Consider the following 26,523-nt stretch of genomic DNA (forward strand, 5'->3'; position numbering starts at 1 on the left):
CAGTGGTTAGCTCATCGCTACAAGACATGCAGGGCCTGCTGCACTTCTTTTTAAATGTATTTCTTTATTTTTGTTTACTTTTATTCATGCAAGTTTGTCTCATTAAGGGAGACCTGTTTCGACAGCAGTAGGGGGAACAGAGTTTCAGACAAAAACAACTTACACGACAACACACACAGACACACACACACACACACACACACACACACACACACACACACACAGACACAACATTGAACAAACGATAGACACACATACAGTACGACACATCACCTACAAGGAGACAGTCACAGGCAAAATAATGACTGTTTCAATGCAAATTCAATAAAAAGCGATTTTTACTTACAGCAAAAGTTCATAGATCAGTAGTGTGACATCAGATTTGTATAGAACACAGTATTTTTTGCATCATTGAAACCAAAGGAATATTCTGTTTGATGATGTCATTCGTATGATGTAATTGTAATTTGTGTGGGAAAGTAAGCTCTAGAATCTTGTTGTTGACACTTGGAACCACATTCTAACATTCTCTAGAGGGATTCATCACCCAACACTGTCCCCGCCGGCACAACATCCACGTAGCAATGTAGTTGGTCCTGTGTGAGGCCTATGGTAGTTACTACCATTTCTCATTCCATCCAAGCAGTTACACTGGGATGGCTGTGATTGGGTGATACGGTTTGAAACTCTGACAGACAGACAGGCAGACAGGCAGGCAGGCAGGCAGGCAGGCAGGCAGGCAAAATCATCAAATTTGTGGAGCTCCACTGCAAATACAGGGAGAGACGAGGTGAGGCAGCAACAAGCTCAGCCTCACCTCTGATTGTGCAAGCCCTCAGAAACTGGATGGAGTGCAGGCAATAAGCATGTGCCTGTTACAACATAAAACTGCAATGAAAAAGCACCAGGGAAGGCAGCTATCACATTTGCCTCACTTGGGGGGGTGTATTGAGCCCACGTAATAGACACTCGCTGTCCCTCAATGTTAGCTAGCTCTACCAAAAGCCTTCCAGCAGCTACCGACTTTCAATCAAAACAGGGAGTGATAAACAATGGAAGACCAATGCCTGAGCTTAAGGACCTACTTCAAACGAAGGGACAAAAAATAACACTTGTTTCAAATGGAGTGGTACTGCAACTCATCCTGGCTGTCAACGCATAGCTAGCCATAGCACTGTATGTTTTTTTAGGATATTTACTTAATTTACAAGTAAAGTAGTCTACTGGAAGACCCCCATAGTAAACCCAGAAATGTTGATTCTTATTAACTTTTATGATTTAAATCTATAGGCCTAGTGGATGAAATTCAACTTGGTTGCTAAGAGTTGCATGTTGGGCAATTTGAGTAATTACCATATTATGCAAATTAATCGCTACAAATTGGAAATACAAAATAATTTTGCTTAAGGTGATCTAAGAGTCTAAGTCCATGTTTGTGATGACCAGAAAGTAATCTAGTACCATGGTGCCCTCATGCAACCTTTCCTCATTAAGCAAAATGAAGGCCTTGAAGCCAGGTGCAGGATCCTCTCCCCCTTTTGTGATTTCACACGCCGGGCACAGACAACAATCATTGTATAGTTTTGAACATTCTGATCAAGGTCATGAGCAGATATGGTTCTGTCATGATTCATAGTGGCCAATTAGGGGGAGGTCCCTGGGATTTGGGAAAGTATATGTAATGGAACTGAATAAATCATCACTCTCTTCTCTGAGACTGCCTCAGATGAGAGTACAGCTGCTGCAGCACTGCTGTGTACTCTACTCGTGATCTTCAATAAACTATCACTGTGCAATAGAGAAAATCTCCTCCGTATTTCTTGGAGCTGTTCAACAAAAGAACCAGGGGCTAACAACCATACTCTATTCTACTTGACTCTATCCCACCCCATCTTTCCTCTCCCTCCCCTCCTCTCCCCTCTCCTCTCCCCTCCCCTCCCCTTCTCTCCCCTCCCCTCCCCTCCTCTCCTCTCCTCTCCACTCCTCCCCCCCTCCTCTCCCCTCCTCTTCTCTCCCCTCCCATCCTCTCCTCTCCCCCCCCTCCTCTCCTATCCCCTCCCCTCCTCTCCTCTCCCCCCCCCCCTCCTCTCCCCTCCTCTCCTCGACCTGACCTGACCCAACTCTACTCTACTCTACTTTATTCTATTCTAGTGCTCTCTCAGGCTATAAAAGGCATTCTAAAGGATTTTTTGGATGGACTGATTAGAGAGGAAGAGAGAACACCATCCATTTCCAATCCCATCCAAACAACCATGTGGTAATACTCCTGCTCAAACACGGTGACACAACATGTGCACACAATTACAGAAAAGTGAGTTCACAAGTGAGAGTTCACTGCAGGCTGGGGAGAGAGAGAGGGAGGGGGGGGGGAGTGTGTGTGAGAGAGAGAGAGAGAGAGAGAGAGAGAGAGAGAGAGAGAGAGAGAGAGAGAGAAAGAGAGACAGACAGAAAGGGAGGGAGGGAGAAAGAAAGATGCAATGCTTGTCTGGATCACACCACCAGTGTCAACGGTAGCAGGGACGACCATTGACCTGACCGCACGTCCCTGATGTGAAACACCTTTTTGTAATCCACTTGTTCAAGGACCATGACACAATGTGTGCAGATGCAGAGATTGTGACCTTGTCTGATAATGTGTTTAATGCTGTTATGAATGAGGAGGAGACAGACAGAAAGGGAGGGAGGGAGGGAGAAAGAAAGATGCAATGCTTGTCTGGATCACACCACCAGTGTCAAAGGTAGAAGGGACGTGCACTCTGATGGGGTAATTTTTCAATATATAATATGAATGTCTGTCTTTAAATGTGTGCGGTTATGAATGTTGGACATCCTCCATGTTAATTTTGTTCATTTTTTTGTCCTTATCCGTCTTTGTTACCATATTCCATCATGTTTTTTCTCTGTTTTAGAGTCCTCGCCCAGGGCGCCCTAAACCGGTGTCGTTTGGTGCGTGTTTAAATAAATTGACTATGACTATGACTACAACAAATACATTTGTCTAAGTAAGAGAATCATCTATCCATCAGTCATCATAAGAAAAAGTAATCTTTGCTAGGACCAGGGGCTATTGGCAGTTACAATGCTAGAAGAAGGAAGAATTCTTTTTTTCTTTCTTTTTTAATAGTAGAGAAACTGTACAGGGGGGTAGTGGGGATGAGGAGGTCTTTAGGAGGTAAACCGTTCTTCATTCATTCTTCTTCATCCGTGCATTACTATGAGCCTGTCCTCCGATTTCTACCTCCACCAGCCTCCCTTGGTGGATAGATAAGGCTCTGTGGCGATAGTAGAAATACAGGCCTGTATCCAGGCTAAAGGTGAACCAAGGTATTCTCCACACCTTGCATTGGCTGTAAACCAGGTAAAAACCCATCTGGGCACATTCTGAATTCACCAGGTGTTGTCAATCTGTCAGTGGTGTGGGACACGCCCCACTTTTTGATTGCATGAGTGTAAAGAAAGGATTGCTACATTGTTAGTCACCCCTAATTTGTTTGATTATGTTTGAGAACACAATTTACTTATTCGATACTATACAATGAGTCTGTCCTCTGATTTGTGCCTCAACCAGCCTCCCCTGATCTGCACCTGTATGGAGGTGGAGGGCTTGTATGGTGGAGGGACTGTATGGAGGTGGAGGTCTTACCCTACACCTGCGTGGTTGATGGTTCACACCAAGCTTTGCCCCCCCCCCCCCCCACCCCAAGACCACGTTTAACCTTCAGAGCTAAAGCCAAGACACTCTTTCTTTGAATTAATAATGGCATCCGTGTCCTATTCAGAGTGTGACACAATCATGTGTGCCTTGGCCAGACATCTCTCACTCTCTGAACTTGAACCTTGCTCAATGGACGTCCTAGACTCTGGGCTTGACATAGACCTGGGCTTGACATAGAGTAGTACTGTAGTTGCGACACAAACATTCAATCGGACGCGTCCTTCTTTGACAGACAGACAGTGAGGAACTTTAGGCTTTAGGACCTCGGGCCCTCCTCCGCCTTGGCCGACAGCTGAGAGGGCGTGTGCCGCCGGCGGCTGGAGGTGGAAGGCATATAGAGCCGCTCGCTCGTTCGCGTTCAATCGCTAGTTCCTGGCAGCGGCAGCAAGAGCGATGCTAGACGCGGGGTGTAGCTGAGACACACACACAGAGACAGACACACAGAGACAGACAGACAGAAAGAGAAAGAGAGAGTGAGTGAGAGAGAGAGAAGGCTGAAACCATAGTTGATTATAAGCTTAACACCTCGTCGGAACGATCGACACCGCGATTTCTGTACCGTACTGTTGACAGGGAAGACGCACCGTGAACCGAGCCGAACCATGTCGGTGCTGGCTCTGCAAGAGTACGAGTTTGAGAGACAATTCAACGAAGAAGAAGCCATACGATGGATGCAGGAAAACTGGTAAGTAAGCGACTGTTCGTCATCGTGTGTTAAGGAGAGAGAGACGGGGGGGGGTTGTTGTTGGTAATTAACGATTTGTGTTGTTAGGGGAAGATTATACAGACGGGAATTGCACTTAAATGAATATCTGCTTGGCTGTAGAACTTCAACCTTCTCTGCATGAAACGTAGTCGTTCCTGTCGCATATATCCTAATGAAGGCTTTCTTTCATATACATGATCATCGAATCATAGAGAATTATACAGTCTATTACATATTGTACAGAGGAATGTGCACGTATGCACGAGTAGGTATATAGGCCTGGGCCACGCTTCAGCCTACTATGTATCAAGGAAGCGTCCCTTGGTGAACCGATTGATTGAGTACTGTAACGTTCATGTGTTACATTCTCCGTAGCTACCGTAAGCTGACCTCAGTCACCTGGCCTTGCGATGTGATTTCTAGTGATTTGCAGGGCGGAGAGGTGTGTGTTTGTGTGTTTATTTTAGGCGTTGCTGCTGTAATCTGATTCCAGGCAGGTAGGCTAGTCTGGCTAGTATAACCTACTCAAGGTGGTGCGGTAGGTAGGTAGGGACAGGCTACCGTTATCTGACCCTCTGCGGTGACGAGAGAGTCTCATCCTCTTACGCTGCCCAGTAGCCCGTATGATAAACCGGTAGACGACTATGGATGAATGAATGAATGAATGAATGAATGAATGAATGAATGGATAAGCTCGCCACATAGACAGGCCGACGCCGTCTGAGAGGTCAGACCGTTAGCTGTCCTTATCAGCCGTGTGTCCATGCAGGTCCATAAAGTGATGGCACCTTTTACGCACAAGACCGTGTCGTTGTTAGTTCTCTGCTGCTGAAACGACCAGGAATGATGGACAAACTAACGTGTTCTCCTCTCGACTTTCCCCTGGGACAACTCTTACACCAAATGTAAGGCTAGTTAGGCTAGTTACCTTAAGACACACTAGAATTATGTCTGATGTGATGAATTAAAACTGCCCCCCCCTGTAAAAGCTATTAAACTATCATTTGGCCCCAACGAATTAAACGAAGAGGATTATAAAACGTGAGCTCATTGGTGCTATAGTGAAGTAACACGTCCTTATCGGTGAATACAGTAGTTTAGCAGAGTGAACTGCCGTTATCATGGTTTAGCCATGTTCAAACTGTTATCCCAGACTGTCTGTGCGTAGAGAACTCTCAAAAGACATCCTAAATAACGGAACAAATCTTGGTTTATGAATCGAGAACAAACTACGAGTAGGATAACGTATAAATAGTGTTCGTTTTGCATAACCGTAAGACTGGAAGACGTCAGAGATGTTGTTTATGTTAAAATGTACATTTCCCCTGGCTGTAAGCCGGAATGTTTCTCTTTTGTACGGGTGCGTTCGTTAGTTCGTTCCGAGAGCGCCGGAGCGCACACTGGGTCAACGTCATAAAGGGACCAAGTCATTTGATTGGACAAGAGGCGTTCCATGGATGCTGATCAGATTCCACAGCGAATCGACGAACGCAGCCGAAGTTCAGGAGCTGTCCATAAGTTGGTCCTGCCGACTAACCAATAGGATCTATCTTCTGATGTCTGCTGACAGTGTGTTGGCCAATCCTGTCGCGGCTGATCTGTGCCGACTCCTGGAGCGGGGGACGGCGCAGACAACCACATCGCATGGTTTAGAGATGATGAATGAATGAATGAACCGTACTTTACACGTTTTTACCCCTATAACTGTGTAATAACGCAGTAAATGACATAGTAACCACATTGTATTCACACGTTGTTGCATAGTTATTTGGTTGAATGTGTAACATGGTTTCATTTGAATTTTGATGGGTGTTTTATTAAAGAAAACCTACATGAAATACACCTAAAGTGTTTTTAAATCATTGATGACAGGGGGAAAGTAGTGTAAATGTTACACAAGTCTTCCTCCGGGGTATGCAGATGATATAAAATACAATGTTCAACAATCAGCCTCATGTATGTTGTTGTTGTTGTTTTCAACTCGACCTGTATATGTGGTCATCGACTAGTATCTATTTACCATATATGTATATATTCTGTCTCTCTGTCTAGTGTGGATGGACTGTAGTATAGGTATTGTCATGTGTTGTTGTGTTGTAGTTGTTGGTACTAATACAGTTGCATTAGTACCCAGGGGACAAACCTCAGGGACCAACTGTGTCAAGAAGCAGCACCACGGGAACCTGCCTAGCAACCACACTATTCACACCTGGTGTGTTTGATACAGCTGGGAGTTTGCATGTTTTCGGGAATCGTAGCTCAAGTATTTGAACGTATTTGACATACTGTTTGTTTGACCCATGCTGTTTGCTGTTCACCCAAGGAAGAAAACACTGTGCTGCAGAGAGAGGGAGATGAGATTGAGGGAGAGAACGGGGAGAGAGGGAAGACAGTGTCATGGTTGACCGTCTGAGTCAGCATTATTTAGGAGCGGTGTTTAGCCTGTCCAGCCTGGTCCACTCTGTCTCCGTGCTGCGAGGTGCCCAGGGCCCAGGAACCAGCGAGCTTGACACCAATTTGTGCTTGACGACCACCCGTTTGTGAACTGGCTCGGGGCAGGCAGGGGCCAGTGGAGAAAAACTAGCCATTTGTAAAATTAGCCATTGGTAAAACGAACACCCTGCACACACGACGCCCCCCCCCCCCCACAACACATTGTAGAGGTAACGAGTGATTCGTTGACTTCAGCGTGAGTGAAAGACAGAAAGAGACAATGGTGGTATTCTATCCCAACACCAGTGCGAGGGTCTTTGCAAGTGTTGGTTTTGAATTGCGCCTCGCTGTATAGTTGTCATGTCTTGTTGAAGTCTGAAGATATCAGGTAGAGGGACAATAACAGGACGGTATCTGTTTTTTTTTATTGCCCAACAACCGAGGTTGGTGAGTTTTGTTTTTCAGTACACCATGGTGGGAAGATCTACGTTCTTATCAGGGGAGGCTGGCAGAGGTAGAAATGAGAGGACAGGTTCATTGTAATACATGGAATGGAATGAGGAGTGGTGTGATTTAATTCCTTATTCCGTTCCATGCATTACAAAGAGCCCATCCTCTGATTTCTACCTCCACCAGCCTCCCCTGACATGACCCTAGTCGTCACCCTGCGGCCTCCAGCCCCCAGGAGCTCCTAGCAGCATTCATTATCACCTTCCCCAGGGGGCCTAACCTTTGAGTACTGAGCCTTCTAGAGGCGTGTGCGTGTGTGTGTGTGTGCGTGTGCGTGTGTGTGTCCGTGTTGACCGTATTCCCACCCCTGTTTCCCCTGCTCAGTGTCGAGAGAGAGTGTCATCACGGTTGCTGAGGCCCTGTGTGTTTAGTCTTCAGAAGCCTCGGTGGGGCCCGGCGGCTGGGGGACCGAGCCCTTGTCTCCTGGGTCCCTGTGTCTGTTGGTCGTGTTCTACTATAAGGAGTGAAGTAATCGCCCTACAGATGCCTTTCAAGCCCGTCCATGTAGGAATGTACTGTATCTACGTGTACTGTGTATACATTGATCAAAATGTTTATAAATCTAGAGAAAGGTTCCACTGGCAAATATCGGATGGTTCTGTGTGAGCTGTATGGGGATACAGAGGTCGCTTCGATGCAATGGGAGAGCTTTTAGTCAACAACACTGTGTGTGTGTGTGTGTGCACACCATGTAGGATTGTACAGCAGTCTAATGGCTGCGTGGTGTCATGCAGGTTTTATTATCGTAGGGCCGATATCGCGACTCTGCCCACATTGGTAGGCCACCAGGGGAGGCTGGCGGAGGTAGAAATCAGAGGACGGCGCTCGTTCTAACGCATGGGAGGGAATGAGGAACACTATCAAACACACATATGTTTGATGCCGTTCCTTGTTCCGTGCCATGCATTGACAACAAGCCCCATCCTCCGATGTCTACCTCCGCTCCTCCGCTGGTAGGTCAGGTGACCCGGGGGGCGCTCGGATAACGTAACGCAGGACAGACGATCGTTTTAATGCGGGAGGCCGTGTGTGTGTGTGTGTGTGTGTGTGTTAATGCGGGAGGCTCGTCGACGTTGGGATTCTGAAAGTCGTGTGTTCTGTCTGCCTGCCATTAGTTAGATTGCTCTCCTCTGCTGTCCAGTCCTGACCAGGAGGCTCCAGTTACTAATCTTGTCCTCCTTGTCTGAATTGATGAATAGATTAATAGATAGATTGATACTTTATTGATCCCCGAGGGGAAATGAAGGTGTTGCAGCTGCTCACAAACAACAACAAAATAAAGTGACGATAGAATAACATAAAACAGGCATCTGAAATATGACATCCAATCAGAGTGGTCTTACAGAGAGACAAACAGCCCCCCCCCCCACACACACACACACATACACACACTAGAGGAAGTCACTACCGTAATTTCTATCATGTATAATTATTTCGACATAATTATTCGACATACATTTATGTTGATGCTTCTCTCCCTCGCAATATCTTCCTCATCCAGACTTCCACACCTCCCTTTGATAACAGTACACACCAGGGGAGGCTGGTGGAGGTAGAACACCAGGGGAGGCTGGTGGAGGTAGAACACCAGGGGAGGCTGGTGGAGGTAGAACACCAGGTGAGGCTGGTGGAGGTAGAACACCAGGTGAGGCTGGTGGAGGTAGAACACCAGGGGAGGCTGGTGGAGGTAGAACACCAGGGGAGGCTGGTGGAGGTAGAACACCAGGGGAGGCTGGTGGAGGTAGACATTGGAGGACGAGGCTTGTTGTAACGCTCAGAATGTAATGAGCAGCTCCACTGCTTCCTAGTCTCACTCAGTCGTACTCCCCGGACTAATCATATGGGATGGCCTTTTATTCACCAAAGATGCATATCGTTACCTTCTTAAAATAATGGCGTATGTCATATTTTAAAGTTTTGCGAAAAACTGAATAAACCGAACCAAATCTAGAATATATGATATTTAGGCAAAAACGTAATTTTCTTCCTCAAAAGTGACGTAAGCCATTATTTTAAGAAGGTGACGATATATTTGTTATGATGCTTCATTTGGTAGCCAATCAAAGTGTTGTTGCTAGGTAAAACACTCTTTTGGCAGTTGGTGAGTTAAACGGCAGATGCTCCGGCCACTAAGGTCAACCGTCTTTGGCTTTTCCGTCGCCTCCGCTTTCAAATGGGTCATTTAACGTTTAACCAACCGGTCCAGTCATCCCTAACCGGGTGTCACCCTTGAACGTGACTCTTTAAAAGAAAATAGGTTACCGTGTTGCCCCCGTGCGGAGGTGAGGCGAGGCCAAGCCCCTCTCCGTGGTGATAAGTTATGCCGACGCCAGACGGCGATGTGATGTGTTGGCGTTGGAGGCGGGCGACGATGACGCTGATCGCTCCTGACTGCGTAGACCCAGAGTCCTCCACGGACGCGGCCTTCTCCACGCTCGCTCTCTGGAGGCACACGCGCACACACACACACACACACACACACACAGCCTACACACATACACACACACACACACACACACAGCCTACACCCACACACACACACAGCCTGCACTGTTAGGGCTTTCACACCGGCAGTTCCGAACGCCGGTTCGCGTTCGCGTTCGGAAACCTCCGAACGTTGGCGCTGTCTGGCGAACGAGCCCGCGTTCATACCAGTGTATCGTTCGCCAGACAGCGCCAACGTTCGGAGGTTTCCGAACGCGAAACGGTGTTCGGAACTGCCGGTGTGAAAGCCCTATGTGAGATGTTGGCTGAGCCAGGGAAGACGGAGATGTTGACTGAGTTTTCCTGGAGCGAAGAGCCTCAAGTTACCCTCTTAGATCTGGTAGAGGAGGAGAGGAGCTATTTATCTACATCCCCCTTCTACCTCTCTCTCTACCTCCCTCCCTCCCCCCCTCCCTCCCTAGCTACCTCCCTCTCTCTCTACCTCCCTCCCTAGCTACTTTCCTAGCTACCTCCCTCTCTACCCCCCTCTCTCTCTACTGCCCTCCCTCCCTTTCTACCTCCCTCTCTACCTCCCTCCCTACCTACCTCTCTCTCTACTTCCCTCCCTCCCTCCCTAGCTACCTACCTCTCTACCTCCCTCCCTCTCTAGCTACCTCCCTTCCTCCCTACCTCTCTAGTTACCTCCCTCTATACCTACCTCTCTACCTCCCTACCTCCCTCTCTCTCTCCCTCCCTACCCCTACCTCCCTCTCTACCCCCTCCCTCTCTCTCTACCTCCCTACCTCCCTCCCTCCCTACCTACCTCTCTCTCTACCTCCCTCCCTCCCTACCTACCTCTCTCTCTACCTAAGTAAATCAGCCTCAACATTTAGACCTGTCAGTTGTGTACTCATGTGTCATGACTTGTGACAAACAGGTGCAGCGCCCGGGGACAAGGCCACTATTTTTTTTATTTTAAATTTAGCCACACATATACAGAGGATACACACACACACACACACATACACATACACATACAGAGGATTACACACACAGCGAGTGGTGTGGGAGGGGCAGGGGGCAGGGGTAGTGGGGATGAGGTCTTTAGTAGTGGGGATGAGGTCTTTAGTAGGGACTGTCAAGAAGTAGCCTAGGGATGGAGGGAGGGCGGGCAGGCAGGCAGGCAGGCAGGCAGAAGATGAGATAAAAAGGATGGTCCAGTAACGTGGATAGAAGATGAGAGGAGGAGGTGAATTGTGAAGGTATTTGAGTCATGGCTGGAGGAGATGGGCGAGGGCTTGGAAACCTGCAGGGAGGGAGAAATCTCTGCTGATTCCACTACTGGCAGGAGATGCAACTCAGACTCTTCGTTTGTGCTTTTCTTCTGAACGAACTGCTCACTTTCATTAGCGCATTATGATGCCATGTTGATGTTCTACCTGTGTCGGAAGAGAATTCTCGGTGGTGGTTCCGTACTGTAATTACCCAAGTTAAAGTGAAAATCGATTTTAATTTTGTCTTAATGTCGTCTTGATCGTCTTAAACCATACATTTGTATTCATTGATAAAAATGGATTTGTCGCCCAGCTCTACTCCTCCCATGGCTGGTGTCTGTCTGCCTCCGCTGTCGTTGAAGCAAGTGAAGCTTGGTGTTTCTCCATTTCACATCCCATTTTGACCAAGCGTGTGCGTGTGTGTGTGTGATTATGTAGTGTAGCTACAGCGTTAGCCCGTTAGCTAGCTGGCAGTTTGACAAGAGCACCTGGTGATGTCACTGCAGGTGGCGGAGAGGATGGGAAACCCTGGCGGGCGCTGATTGGCTCTCGCCTCGGCCTATCACAGCGCATTAGATCAACCACAGTAGTGTTTTCTCCTGCTCCTGCTCCCCCCCCAGCCCCTCTCCTCCCCCCCCCCCCCCCCCAAGCCCCAGCACCCTCCACAGCCCCTCCCAGCTCCCTTTCTCCTCCCCCCAGGTCTGGCAGTTGCCCCAGCTTCAGTTCCAGACCCCCTCCTCTCCAGCCCCAGCCGCAGGCTCCTGACTTCAGCTCTACTTCTCATCCCTAGCCCTGGCTCCAGACCCCTCTCCAGCCCCATCCCTCGCCCTGGACCTGCCACACTCTCCAGCCCCATCCCTAGCCCTGGACCTGCCACACTCTCCAGCCCTATCCCTAGCCCTGGACCTGCCACACTCTCCAGCCCCATCCCTAGCCCTGGACCTGCCACACTCTCCAGCCCTATCCCTAGCCCTGGACCTGCCACACTCTCCAGCCCTATCCCTAGCCCTGGACCTGCCACACTCTCCAGCCCGATCCCTAGCCCTGGACCTGCCACACTCTCCAGCCCTATCCCTAGCCCTGGACCTGCCACACTCTCCAGCCCTATCCCTATCCCTTGCCCTGGACCTGCCACACTCTCGGTGACTGCCCAGCCCCTCTCCTCCAGCCCCTGCCCAGACATGCACTCGGCCACCGTCCTGGTTCCTGCCCTAGCCCCTCCCCTATCCCCAGCCCCCTCTCCTCTCCTCCCCTATCCCCAGCCCCCTCTCCTCTCCTCCCCTCCTCTATCCCCAGCCCCCTCTCCTCCCCTCCCCTCCCCTATCCCCAGCCATGGCTCTGCCACACCCACATGGGCCACCGCCCAGCAAGTCTGACCCAACCTGACCCGGTGATTAGAGGAATGTGTGAGAGCTCAGCTGGCTGGGTGTCTGGGGATGTCCAGTGGCCATGGCAGAAACGGCTCCAGAGGAATCTTTGTGTTATTTCGGTAGTGAGCCGAAGCCTTTAACCAAAGCCACTTACAACAAGTACAATTTGTCTAAGTTAGTGAATCATCTATGCATCGGTGCTCATAAGAAAAACGAATCTATGCTAGGACCAGGGGTCATTGGCAGTCACAATAAAAAAATATTTTTTAATTTATAGTACCGAAGCTAAGAGGTCTTTAGTAGGGACAGTCAAGAAGTAGCCTGAAGAGATGGGTCTTCAGTCTACAGCAGAAGACAGACAGACGGGGCGCTTAGGTGGCGTAGCGGGTTAAGCGTCGACCATGTAACCGCAGGGTCCCCGGTTCGAATCCGGCCCTGCAGGGAGGGAGAAATCTCTGCTGATTCCACTACTGGCAGGAGATGCAACTCAGACTCTTCGTTTGTGCTGCATTAGGTCAATTGCACAAAGTATTACCCCAAACCTTACACACACACACACACCCTGATGGATTGTGCCGTTGCCATTAGTCAGCGACAGTCATGGTCGCCGGAGGTACATTTTTCCTGCTTAGTTAGTTTCCAAATAGCATTCAGAGGCGTTTTCATTGCAAACTGAGTTTCCGTCTAAATATACCCGTTCTCATCCCCTCTGTTATTCATGATGGCCTGACGGAAGAACAGACCAGATGAATCACTTGTGAGGAGATGAATCTGTTATGGATAGAGCAGCCTGATGTCATAGAGCTGATAAAAGAGGGATGCAGTGTTCATCTGTTTGAGGTAAAGTTGTTTGTCTGGGATTAGTCATTTCAGTTTAAGGGAGAAGGATGGTGATGGTGCCATATTCTCTCTCTCTCTCTTTCTCTCTCACTCTCTCACTCTCTCACTCTCTGCCTGCCTGTGTCCCAAGACCAACAACCAAATCACAGACAAACGCTCATCAGTATAAATCACGAGGCAAACTCAATTAAGCACAGATACGTATTTGAAAATTATTTGAAATGCAATTTAAATCCAGGGTCTGGCAGAGGCAGCCAGGCATCCCTAACCCTGGCTCCTGCCCCCCTCCCCCCTCCGACTCCGACACTCTTCCACAGAGCAGATATCCTCAGAGGCGTGGCAGTGGAGGCATGATGGGAATTCACACTGACATCCCAACAACAAACGCATTCCCGTCTCCGCGGGCATCGCTCGACCACACAGCTGGCTCGGCGGAGCCTCCGCCCTTCCTGCCTCCCTCCCTCCCTGCCTCTCTCCCTGCCTCTCTCCCTGCCTCTCTCCCTGCCTCCCTCCCTGCTTCTCTCCCTTCCTCCCTCCCTGCCTCCCTCCCTTCCTCGGCCAGGCAACACTCACCAGCTCTCACCGCGCCCTGGGTCCTCGCCGACCTCTATGGTGGTGGTGGGGGTGGGGTGGGGGAGGCTGGGGGGGGGGGGGGGTGTTCTCCCCCAAGGAATAGGGTTAGGGTTAGCGTACACACACACACACAGACACACACACACCCACACTGTAGTGAAGATGCAGTCCTACTGCAGGACATTTGTCTTGGTGCCCCATCTTTGGTTCCTCCTCTCTGAAGGACAGCATGTGAGGAATGTTGGGATTGTTGTTTGTCTGGACTTTATGTAGGCCGCACTCTGTGTTCCCCTGTTGTACACGTGCACACACACACACACACACGCGCACACACACACGCACACACACACACGCGCGCACACACACACACGCATGCACAGGCAGACAGACACAAACACCCACACTAGCACGCGTACAGAAGCGCACACACACACAGTTCTCCTCCTCACACTGCTTGTTTAACATCTAAACAATGATGTCATTCTGCAATCTGAGGCCTGTTGTCGTGGTGTGAAAGCAGCGTCTTCAGGATGGTGACTGACTGCTCTGTTCCAGCGGTTCCCCAGGCCGCACAAACCACAGATGGATAGCGGCCATCTTGTCACATTAGCACAAAGGGGACCTATTGTCATTAACAGTAAAATGTACTGTACCAGTACCTCCATCATCTCTGTGGTCCTCTGTGGCTCAGTTGGTAGAGAATGGCGCTAACAACGCTTAGCTTGGGGTTTCGATTCTCGCTGGGACCATATATGCTGAGAAATGTATGCCCTCAATGCAATGCAAGTCGCCACTTTGGATAAAAGCGTCAGCTAAATGGCGTATTATATATCTCTTAGGATATTGCTTCGGGGTGATGTTAATGTTTAGTTTTGCATTTTGCCGTTGTCATCCAGGAGGTCTCCTTTTTTTTTTTTAAGCTTGTTTGTGCTCCGGTAACCATGGCTACGAAGTGTTGCCGTGCGGTCGTATTTGCCGGTGTGTGAAGTGTTTGTTGACAGAGCCTTGCGTTGTTTAGCAGATGCACCATAAGCTGTTTACCTAGTCACAGTGTGTGAACCCTCTTCCCCCTCACAGAACAGCAGAGAGCATTTGGATTTGATTTGATTTAACCTTTATTTATTTATGCAGATTAGCCTCATTGAGATGCAGTCGCTCCTTCCAGAGACTCTCGCTACGAGACCGCAGGCGAGGACAACAGTGTGTCAGCCGGAAATCACAAACGCAGAAAACACCCGCAGATACGCGCACAACTAATGACAGACGCAGGACACTCATACTGTACTACAACAGGGGGGAGGCTGGGGGAGGTGGGAATCGGAGGACGGGTTCATTGTGATGAATGGAACGGAACAAGGAACGGTATCAAAAGAATGGTATCAAGCACGTGTTTGGGGGGCAGGGGGGGGGGGTGTTTGCAGGGGAGGTGCTGCTAGCTACTGTGGCCTCATAACGCTTCTAGGAACTGGCTCTGAAGAGTCGTCTAGAGAGAGGGAGTCATCCGACGGAGGTTCGTCAGTTCACAAGATTCTCTTAATAAATCACAGCGCGAAGCTCGGCTTGCTCGGTGTGCTCTTTGATATATCACAGGGTACAATGTAGGTTGTGTTTGCGCACACACACACACACATATACACACACACCACCTTGTGTTGTATGCACACATACGCGCACACACACACACACCACTTTGTGTTATACACACACACCCACATCCACACACCCCACTTTGTGTTGTACTACTGTACATAAAGCTGCACATGTGTCGAAGCAGGAGTTTTTAGGTCACCTGGGGCACGTGGAATCAATCACAGAGCCGTTCTGCGTCACGATACTGCACGGAATGTTCAGAGACACGCTGTGCTTGTGCTTGTGCTTGTGTGTGTGTGCTTGTGCTTGTGTGTATGTTTGGTCCAAACCCCCAAGGCGCAGAACAGACACAGAGAAACACCTCAGCTCATAGTTTCTCAGCACCAGGTGGTGTTCGCAATAGCACAATTTTCTTTTTCGCTGATCGAGGTGTGGGTGTGTGTGTGTGTGTGTGTGTGTGTGTGTGTGTGTGTGTGTGTGTTTGTGTGTGCGTGCACAAGAACCAGTTACACATAGCTAGTGAGAATGGCGTAGTACGCAGGGACCGATGATTGAATCTGACCTTTAACTTCTAGCCTATTATGCAACGAAAACGGAGGAGTGGTGTCCTGTGTCCCTCAACGAACAGGTCAGAGGTCGTCGTGATGGATCTGTTCGGAGTAATAGACACTCCTCTCTGCGCGGCGACTGAAACACAGGGGAGGCTGGTGGAGGCAGGAATCTGAGGATTACGGGGCTCATTGTAATGCATGGAACGGAGTGAGGAAATTGGTGTCAAGCGCTCCTACCGGTCCTCATTGCATCCCATGCACTACAATGAGCTCTGTCCTCGGATTTCTACTTCCACCGGCCTCTCCCCTGTTGAAACGTAATATGGAGGTGCTGTGTAACCCGCCCACGTGGTGACGGTCAGACGGCAACCATCACACAGACGTGAAACCTGAGGAACTGTCTGTCTGTCTGGAGGAGGAGGAAGGCCTTACGACAGAGACTCAAAACGGCTGTAGAAGAGTTAGAGAAGCATGTTGTAGAATCCCCTCAGATATGCATCAGAATGAAATGATAAATCGGGCTAGGGCTAGGGATAGGGCTGATAAATGTTGCATGTCATTGTTAATGCAATGACGAGAGGTTCAAAACCCTGAAGAAATACTCAAGCTTTTTCTGGAATGTAGAAGGGTTAGAATGTAGAAGAGTTGGAGTATGTTCTAGAATGTAGAAGAGTTAGTTCCAATCCCGATTCCCTTTTCTACCCCTAAGGCTCGTTTTCAAGTGCCACTCGCTTTGGAGCCAAGGCCACCGAACAGAGCCTCAAGCCGTAGTGGTTGAAATCTTTCCCTATGAAATGGGACAACCCTTCAAGACCCTGATAGTAGTGTCATAGAAAAGCATTGACGCTCGCGATTCATTCACAACTTAAGTTTTATGCTATCAATCGTTCAAACGAGTCATCAGCTCTGTAGGCTATTAACCTGCAGTGTTTCCTCTACATGCATTTCATCGTGGCGGTCCGCCACGATGGAATTTCCTCCGCCACCATGCAGATTTCTCAACCCAAAAAAAAAAAAAAAGATTTAGGCCGCTTTTCAGACCTTCACAGCGCTAGACACACCCACAAGCGCGAAGCGACGCGCTTGCAAAACTGTTTTGTGATTCCTCATTTAAATTACGTTGTACCTGTTACAATGACAATAAAGATCATTCATCTTCATCAAGATGAGAGATGGAGCGATCCGCTCACACAGCTGTCCCGCATCCGCTAATCAGCGCAGCACCGAACCGCCGGGCTCGTTGAGCGGATGCGAGGCAGCTGTGCCCGGGACCGGCCACTTCACATAAAGGAAGGAAGGAAGGAAGGAAGGAAAGAAAGAAAGCCGTGCACAAACGAGAGCTAAGTCAGACCGGGACGCTGCCAGTATGTGTGAGAGCCGGACTGCCGGCGTGAACATTTGAACCGTGTCATTTTATTTAATGGACCATTTCGTTGTCTGGTACCTGTACTGTAGCAATGACAAATAAAGTCCATTCCATTCCATTCCAGAGAGGGACGGACGGACGGACTACCCTTGTTTTTAATTTACAGGAAAACATTTTATTTTCGAGTTTTGGCTGAAATGACGTCGTTGTTTTGAGCGCGCGTGCGCGTTTCATGCGCGTGCACGCGAAAAAAATCGCACGCACGCGCTGCGCGCTGCGCGGTCAGCACTACCCGCCACCATGGTAAAAATTCCTGGAGGAAACACTGACCTGTGCTCCTATCCTGCCAGTCTGCACTGATATAGGACAACAGGGCAACAACTCTGTGGCTGAAAGTTACATTTCCGGTGTCATATGCCATCAAAGGGGGGAAATAAGACATGGAAAAATGCACGACTTAGACGGGGAGCGCAGATTTATTTTTATGCCGAAAATCCGTTGTGACAGGAACGCTGAAGAAACAGCCGCTGTCCACGGCATTAGTCAGCTACATGCTCACATCCAGTCTCCCGCTCAATGCTCTCCATCAATAACATTACATAATAACAACTGCTCGGATTAGATTGTGGGTTGTTTTGGATTAATAAGTGCTGCTATACAACTATAGCGTCATATACCATCAAGGGGGAGAAATGCTACATGGAACTAGGTCAAAATGCGCGCCTATCATGCAGAAATCAGCCTTCCATTGGACTGGAACGCCAGGGCGCTCATACAATCTCCGCGTTTGTTGCAGAGGAACAGAGTGACTGGACAAACGCACAGTTATGAGTGCTCCGGTGTCTTGCTTTGGGTAGTCTAATGGAAGTTCCCGGGTAATAGTTTAGCTATTATTGTCCTCTACTGCTAAACCAGAGCGCGCTAGACTGTGGAACCGTCTATGTTAAGCATAGACACAACACCTCAGCATAATAGCGATTCTTTTTTTGTTATGCTTGTTGTAAAGAAAAGGTCTATAATGCATTGAAATTACATTCAACTCTTTCTGTAGATGATTCGTAATGCATCCTGGGAGTGAGGGTTATGGCTCCGAACGTAGTTTAGTCATGAAAAATCTCCAAACAGAGCCGTGGATAGCCCTCCCCCTTCCCCCTAGCCCTCGATGAAATATGAATTGACCCCTACCCTAAACGTCAACGTGCAAAACAAAGCCGTAGGTGTGAAAACGGAGCCGGAGGGGTGAATTGGGATCGACCCTTTTAGAGTTCTCAAGCGTGTTCCGGTTAGAGTACTCAAGCATGTTCTGGAATGCCTTCAGATATGCATCACAATGCAAAGATAGAATTACAGCTGTATCGCTGTATGTTACGTTGTATGGTGGTTCATACGTTGACGGGAGCCTCACATCTGGGTGTCTCTTGGCTAGAATGTGTTGAGAGGAAACATTCATCAAAAGACAAGCTAAGCCAAATTCCCCCCCTCCCCACCCCCCCTCACTCCACACCTGGTCAGCTAAAAGACAAACAGAGAAATAGTGCTGTAGTCACCATGGGCAGCTGAGGGTGCAGATCTCTAGAAGAGTTATCACTTTACCTTTCGCTAGCTCTGGGGTTTCAGCTCTGCTATCACACCGTGTACTAGGAGCCCAGACTGGGTTTCTTTGGTCTATTGTCAATAGAAGTGTAGAATGATGTCTTGCAATCAGCCAGAGATAACCAAAATGGTCCCAAGCCAGCGTTGCTTGTCTCGTGGAATTGTTGTTGCTAGCTATTGAAGGGTTTGTTCACAAAGAAATGTTGGGCTGAACAATGCTGCACAATGGAAAAATGTTGAGCACTGGTGTGGAAACTCCATCCATGCTGTACTGTACTGATGTGAAAAGACCATCCACACTGTACTGTTCTTAATAAGTCAAGTTCCTGCTTCACTGGTTAGGACGTTGTTAGCAGAGCTCTGTGAATAAAGGCTACTGACAGGACAGGACCTACACGTACACTATATGGACAAAAGTATGTGGACACAATTATCGTCTGGGGCTGTTTTCATGGTATGGGCTAGGCCCCTTGTTCCTGTGAAGGGAAATCTTAATGCTACAGCATAGAATGTGATTCTAGAGAATTGTCCATAATGACGTGGTTTGCCAAGTTTGGTCTGGGAGAACTTGACTGGCCTGCACACAGAGCTATGACCTCAACCCCATCGAACGCCCAACATCAGTGCCCGACCTCATTAATGCTCTTGTGGCTGAATGGGAGCAAATCCCTGCAACCAATGCCATATCCTAAAATCTAGTAGAAAGTCTTCCTAGAAGAGTGGAAGCTGTTATAGCAGCAAAGGTGGGACCAACTCCATATGAATGCCCATGGTTTTGGAATGAGAAGTTCAACAAGCACAGGGTGTGATGTTTGGGTGTCCCAATACTTTTGTCCATATAGTGTATGATCAATGAGCTGGAACATGGGCTATCTTTCCTTCCATCCATCCATCCATCCATCCATCCATCTTGATTGGTTAGGCTGTGGTGCAGCCGGAGGAACAGTGGAGGGTGGTTGAACTGATAACTTTATTAAAACAAACAAAAAGACAAAAAACACAGACACATGCACGCACACACAACAAAGGAGCTGTGGTTGCTAGAAGCAAAAAAACATGGTGTGTGTGTAAGGTAACATTAACCAATTCTCTCTCTGTGTTTCCTGTGTAGGAAGAAGTCTTTCCTGTTCTCGGCGCTCTACGCAGCGTGCATTCTGGGAGGACGCCAACTGATGAAGCAGAGGGAGAAGTTTGACCTGAGGAAACCCCTGGTGCTGTGGTCGCTCACACTCGCTGTCTTCAGGTAACCATGGCTACACAACAACAACAACAACACCAGGCAATAAACTAGACAAGAGTCTGCCCTGCTGACAGCCTTGCTTCAACTCCCTGCACTGACATTGGTTTGAGATCTAAGTGATAACAATGAATTCAGTGGAGGCTGGTGGAGGTAGAAATCGGAGAACAGGGCTCATAGTAATGAATGGGATTATCCTGTGGTGTGAGGTGTGTTAAGAATGTGTCAATCTGCTCGGAAAATGGTCGGGGCCGACGATCGTAAATATTAAACATGTTCAATATTTACGATCAAAAGTCTTCTTGTCTGTGGTCAAAACTGACAGCTCCCGAGTCTGATTGTGACGTGGAATAGAATGTAGCCAATCAAGAAGCGAGCTGCCTGACGTGTCTTCTGTCGCACACGGATGCCTCGTACAGGTCAGTCAGGGTACTACTACCCTGATCACGTGAGATTTCTGGCTTGGGGGAAGAGACTCTAGACTGTTGTAGGACAGATCTTTATGTTTGTGGTGTGCTGTATTGGGAATATCAGAGCACACCACACACAATACGATCAAAACTGTTCAATCCATGATTTTTCATCTTCACCTCTCTCAGATAAAAAAATCTGTTAAGATTTAGAAAATCTTTGTGTGTACCAGGCTTCAGATCTTAGATCTTCTCTGCCTAAGAGTGTATAACTCCTCTGGCTGGCTCAATTAGGTTGTATAATGTTTCAAATGTCTAATTATGTCTATTTTTATTTTTATTTTATTATTCAGTCACTTTATTTTGTTGTTGTTTGTGGTGTGAGCTGCTGTAACGACTTAATTTCCCCTCAGGGATCAATAAAGTGTATATCTATCTATTACAGCATACCATATGACTGTCATTCATATTTAATTCACCCAGCTCAATGTAACAGCAATAGGTTTATGCTATTTAAATGCCCACCCTGTACCCCTCATGAGGTTGTTACAACCTAGCCTACAAATGTACGTTTATAATGCACGTGCACAGGAGGGGTACATTTACATTTGAAATGTTTTGCATTTAGCAGACACCTTTATCCAAAGTGTCTACAAATACATCTGTCTAAGTAAGTGAATCATCTATCCATCAGTCAAAGCAAGAAAATGTAATGTATGCTAAGGCCAGGGGCCATTGGCAGTCATAATGTTAGAAGAAGGAAAAATTAAGATTTGTATTTTTATTTATTTTTTACATTTATTTACAGTAGAGGGGATGAAGTTACACTGGAGTGACAGTGACGAGGTGACAGTGACACATTTGATACGGCCTTGCACACTCCTGCCCCCGTGGCATACATTAATAAAAGGGAAAGCTTACCTTGATTCGGTTCGGTTTGCAGTGTTGGATAGCCTTAGTCAACTAGCATTCCTCTCTGTTTGAGTCAGGTTGTTGAGCAGGCTAAATTAGCTGCTTTAGCTAAACAAGTGAAAGGTAAACTCTGAAGAAGGAAAACATTTATATAAATATAGCTTGCTCTCTCTCTCTTTCTCTTTGTGCCCCGTCTACTTCTAAATTAATTTCAACTTTTGTCTTTCTCTCGCTTTGAGTCAACTACTCCACCACACCACCATTAACAGTGCTAGCTGTAGCTTATGCTTACAGTACTAGATTCATTATCCGATCCTTTGATTGGATGGGGAAGTTGTTATTTCATACTGCAAGAGCTCTGATAGGTTGGAGGACGTCCTCCGGAAGACATCATAATTACTGCTTAAGTCTACAGAAGGGGGTGAGGAGCACACGCCTCCTAGGTTGTGTTGAAGTCAGTGTAGCCAGAGGAGGGCAGAACATATCTGTTCTCCAGAGGGTGCTGTTGAGACTACTCTAGACTTTCGTTGCAAAACCTTTAGCAGGTGTTTGGTGACATGAATATATGTCGTTTTTATCTAAAACTGATTTCTATTTAAGTATTTAAAAAATAAATAATCTGAAATCAGTGGGTAAGATGGTCCACCACTTCTCTAGTCTACACTGGTCTGTTCATACTGTAGTTTGTCTCTCTCCAGTATATTGGGTGCTGTCTGGACATTCAGTATGATCTCTCTCTCTCTCCTTTCTTTCTCTCCAGTATAGTATGATATCTCTCTCTCTCTCTCTCTCTCTCTCCAGTATATTTGGTGCTGTCCGGACATTCAGTATGATCTCTCTCTCTCTCCAGTATATTTGGTGCTGTCCGGACATTCAGTATGATCTCTCTCTCTCTCTCTCTCTCTCTCTCTCCAGTATATTCGGTGCTGTCCGGACCGGTAGCTTCATGACCTACATCCTGATGACCAAAGGGCTGCAGCAGTCGGTGTGTGACCAGAGCTTCTATAACGGACCCGTCAGCAAGTTCTGGGCCTACGCCTTCGTCCTCAGTAAAGCACCGGAACTCGGTAAGACGACAGTCTCTCTCTCCGCTAATACCACTAATACGATCCAACGCATCTGTTTAGACTATCACGGTTTCTCTGTGGCTCAGGTAGTAGCTAACATGGTGTTAACTTTGCGAAGGTTTACGGTTCGATACCTGTTCTGTCATGTGTATATATACGTATATACACTCACTGACCACTTTAATAGGAATACTATACTAATACTGCATAGGGCCTCCCTTTGCTCTCAAAACAGCCTCAATTCTTCATGGCATTGATTCCACAAGATGTCGGAAACATTCCTTTGAGATTCTGGTCCATGATGACATGATTGCGTCAGATTGCGTCTGAGATTCTTCAGATGCGCTTTCAAGCTGTAAATCTCTCGTTCTACCACATCTCAAAGGTGTTGTATTGGATTCCGATCCGATCAACTCATTGTCATGTTCATGAAACCAGTTTGAGACGACTCTTGCTTTGTGACAAGGTGCATTACCATGCTGGAAGTATCCATTAGGAGATGGGTACATTGTGGCCATGGAGTGATGCACATGGTCAGAAACAATACTCCAATAGGCTGTGGCATTCAAGCGATGATTGATCTCTAGGTCCAGAGTCTGCCAAGAAAACATTTCCCACACTATTACACCAGCTTGGACTGTTAAGATGTACAGGTTACAGACTGTTGACAGGTTCCTAATAAAGTGTTCAGTGAGTGTGTAAAAAAAAAAAATAATTGGTCTCATTGTACTGTAAGTCGGTTCAGATAAAGGCATCTGCTTAATGTTGTGTTGTGTTACGTAATCCCCAATCTGTATGGTGATGGGTCAACTTCTTCAGTCGGAGAGTTTGTTGATGATGATCCTGGCCCACCTAATCAAAGTCTAGCTGTTTTTTGGAGTCTGAGAATCCATTTTCTGCCTGTGCTTGCTGCCCATTGTGTTTGCCCATCCCTGTCACCACTGGGTCTCCACACCCTGTCAGCCCCGTGTACGAGCCCAGGGTAGGAGTCCCTCTCAGGGGGGAGGAGAGAGGGGGACGGGAGCCCCCTGGCTCTCTGTCTGTCTGTCTCTCTATGGTTGGATGTTGTCCAGGCCTACTGGCCCAGGCCCAACATACTGGAGCTCTGTCCCTCTGTCTGTGTGCGTGTCTGTCTGTCTGCCTGCTTGCCTCTGTCTGTCTGTCTGCCCTAGGCCCAACACACTGGAGTTCTGTCTGCCTGTCTGCCTGTCTGTCTGCTCTGGAAATGGAGCCCAGCAGCCACCTCCACCTGGCACAGCTCTCACAGCCACTTAGGGACACAGAGACATGCACAGACACAACACACACACAGAGCACAACACACACACACACACACACACACACACACTCACTCACTCTTGCGCTCTCGCTCTCTCTGATGCTGTACAAACACGCTGTCACACACACACACACACACACACACCCTCTCTCTCTCTTTCTGTCTCTCTGATGCTGTACAAACACGGTGTCTCTCTCACACACACACACACAGCCAGGCAGACAGGCAGGGCGTAGAGCCACTGTAAAGCCTCTGGTAGTTTTCCGCTGTCTCAAACCGAACAGCGGTGACGCCAATTAGCCAGGTATGCAACGACAAGAGGTGCTAACACCCCAGGACCCCCTTCAGCCTGACCCACATACATACAGGACCCCCTTCAGCCTGACCCACATACATCATACATGAATGAATGAATGGTCTTTATTGTCATTAATACAGTACAGGTACCATACAACGAAATTTAGGAAATATAAGTACTGAAATACAAATGTACATACAAATGTACTTAAAGGCCCTAAAAAGCACCAACGATACATACAGGACCCCCTTCAGCCTGACCCACATACATCATACATACAGGACCCCCTTCAGCCTGACCCACATACATCATACACAGGCACGCGGGAAGGTATTTTGACTGGGGGTGCTGAGGTGCTGTCTATATACGCTACAGGGAAAAAAATTGCCAGGGAAAACATTATAACGATTTCTCTCCCTCCCTCCCTCCCTCCCTCTCGCTGATTGCTCGTTCGCTCACACGCACACAGTGGCATAACGACGGGCCCCAACGCACGGGCAATAATAGTTAAGCACGCACGCACCCACACACTACAACGACGTAACGTTAAATATTTTACCAACAATGTGTTGGAATTTACAGTAATTTCCACTCAGCTCACAGTGTCCCACAATGTCCACAAACATGATGTTGACCATTATTACAGACAGCATTCCATGTCGATTGTTATTGCCTCTTGGAAGCCCTTCGCTGCCGAAGAATCGGATGGATCTGAATATCAGTTCTAATACGTTTCTGGCCGTCTGTTGCTCTTTCTCAACAACGTCCGACAGTAGAGCATTAATGGGAGTGTTGTTAAGCGAAGCAAGCAACTGCATCAGCATCTTCTTCCAACTCCACTTCAATTGTTCTGGCTGATTTAGCATTTTTGCTAAAGAACTCAGAGATTCCCTAGCAAGATATGACCATGTGATCACTAACATTAAAACTAACAAACACATTTTTACATTTATTACAAAAAACACATTTATTTTTATTCCCAAAAGCAACAATAGTTATTATATTGTTTTAACTTATTGTTTGAATAATATTTTTATTTTTTAAATTCAGGCAGGAGGAGCTCCTTCTGCCTGCCGCTAGGGGGTGCTGCAGCACCCTCAGCACCCCCCTTCCCGCGTCCCTGATCATACATACAGAGAGCAGGCAGCTGGGAGCTGTAGCACCTTCATGCTATCTGGGTTTCTTGTTTAACCTGTATCTCTCTCTCTCTCCCAACCCCCTTCTCTCTCTCAATCCCCTCTCTCTCACACTCTCCTCCCCCCCCCATTTTTTTCTTAATGCCCTCTCTCTCTCTCTTCCTCAACCCCCTTCTCTCTCTCACACTCTCCTTTTCCTCTCTCCACTCCCCCACTCTCTCAATCCCCCCTCTCTCTCTCTCTCTCACTCTCTCTCTCTCTCTCTCTCTCTCTCTCTCTCTCTCTCTCTCTCTCTCTCTCTCTCTCTCTCTCTCTCTCTCTCTCTCTCTCTCTCTCCCCCCCACCACCACCAGGAGACACCCTGTTCATCGTCCTCCGGAAGCAGAAGCTGATCTTCCTCCACTGGTACCACCACATCACGGTGCTGCTGTACTCCTGGTACTCCTACAAGGACATGGTGGCCGGGGGCGGCTGGTTCATGACCATGAACTACCTGGTCCACGCCGTCATGTACTCCTACTACGCCCTGCGCGCCGCGGGCTTCAAGGTGTCGCGCAAGGCGGCCATGTTCATCACGCTGACACAGATCGCCCAGATGCTGGTGGGCTGCGTGGTGAACTACCTGGTGTACTCGTGGATGCAGCAGGGCCAGGAGTGCCCGTCGCACATGCAGAACATTGTGTGGTCGTCGCTCATGTACCTCAGCTACTTCGTCCTCTTCTGCCAGTTCTTCTTCGAGGCGTACATCCAGGGCCGCAACAGGAAGGCAGCGGAGGCCGCCGCCAACGCCACAGCCGCCAAGAAGGCCCGGTAGAAAGGACGGGGTGGTTTTGGTTTAGGTTTAGGTGGAGGTGGAGGAGAGGAGGAAGAGAGGAGGAAGAGGAAGGGAGGGAGGGAGATGGGAGATAGGAGAGGATTAGGAGACGTGTGGACCAATGACGGAGGAGAATCGCTTGATGGACATGCGGACGGGCGAATGGGGATGGGTGGAGGACAGGAGGGGGGGGGGGGGGGGTAGGGAAAGGGGAGGGGTTTAGGGAAGAGGGACGGGCTTAGGGTAGGGGAAGGGGCTTGGCGAGGGGCTTAGGGAATGGGGAGGGGCTTAGGGAAGGCAGCTGCTGTTTGTGCTTCAGCGTACTACTAATGAACGAACGGACAGACTATCGCACGGACGGCGATGTCTCGCGTCAGCACCGCTGAGAAAGCACTACCATGGCAACCAGCGTTGTCCTTCGCCTG

The 26,523-nt window shown here is 48.3% G+C and overlaps 1 protein-coding gene across 1 annotated transcript; it reads left to right on the plus strand.

Annotated features, from left to right (window-relative positions):
• The first annotated feature begins 4,061 nt into the window (after positions 1–4,061).
• elovl6 (ELOVL fatty acid elongase 6) lies at positions 4,062–26,155 on the plus strand. The gene is made up of 4 exons (XM_080525178.1): positions 4,062–4,400; positions 20,057–20,188; positions 22,420–22,571; positions 25,638–26,155. Exons 1-4 carry the CDS (start codon positions 4,318–4,320, stop codon positions 26,096–26,098), a joined length of 828 nt encoding a protein of 275 aa, XP_080381304.1. The 5' UTR covers positions 4,062–4,317; the 3' UTR covers positions 26,099–26,155.
• The last annotated feature ends 368 nt before the right edge of the window (positions 26,156–26,523 follow it).

Source organism: Nansenia antarctica (genome assembly GCF_963989245.1).
Source record: "Nansenia antarctica genome assembly, chromosome: 3".
In the NCBI taxonomy this organism is placed as follows: Eukaryota; Metazoa; Chordata; class Actinopteri; order Argentiniformes; family Microstomatidae; genus Nansenia; species Nansenia antarctica.

What these genes read in the sequence shown, in the direction of transcription:
- elovl6 (XM_080525178.1), top strand. Translation starts at nt 4,318, where the DNA reads ATGTCGGTGCTGGCTCTGCAAGAGTACGAGTTTGAGAGACAATTCAAC. An exon ending in CGATGGATGCAGGAAAACTG is followed by an intron (nt 4,401 to 20,056) that starts GTAAGTAAGCGA and finishes TTTCCTGTGTAG; the next exon opens with GAAGAAGTCTTTCCTGTTCT. An exon ending in CAGTAAAGCACCGGAACTCG is followed by an intron (nt 22,572 to 25,637) that starts GTAAGACGACAG and finishes CACCACCACCAG; the next exon opens with GAGACACCCTGTTCATCGTC.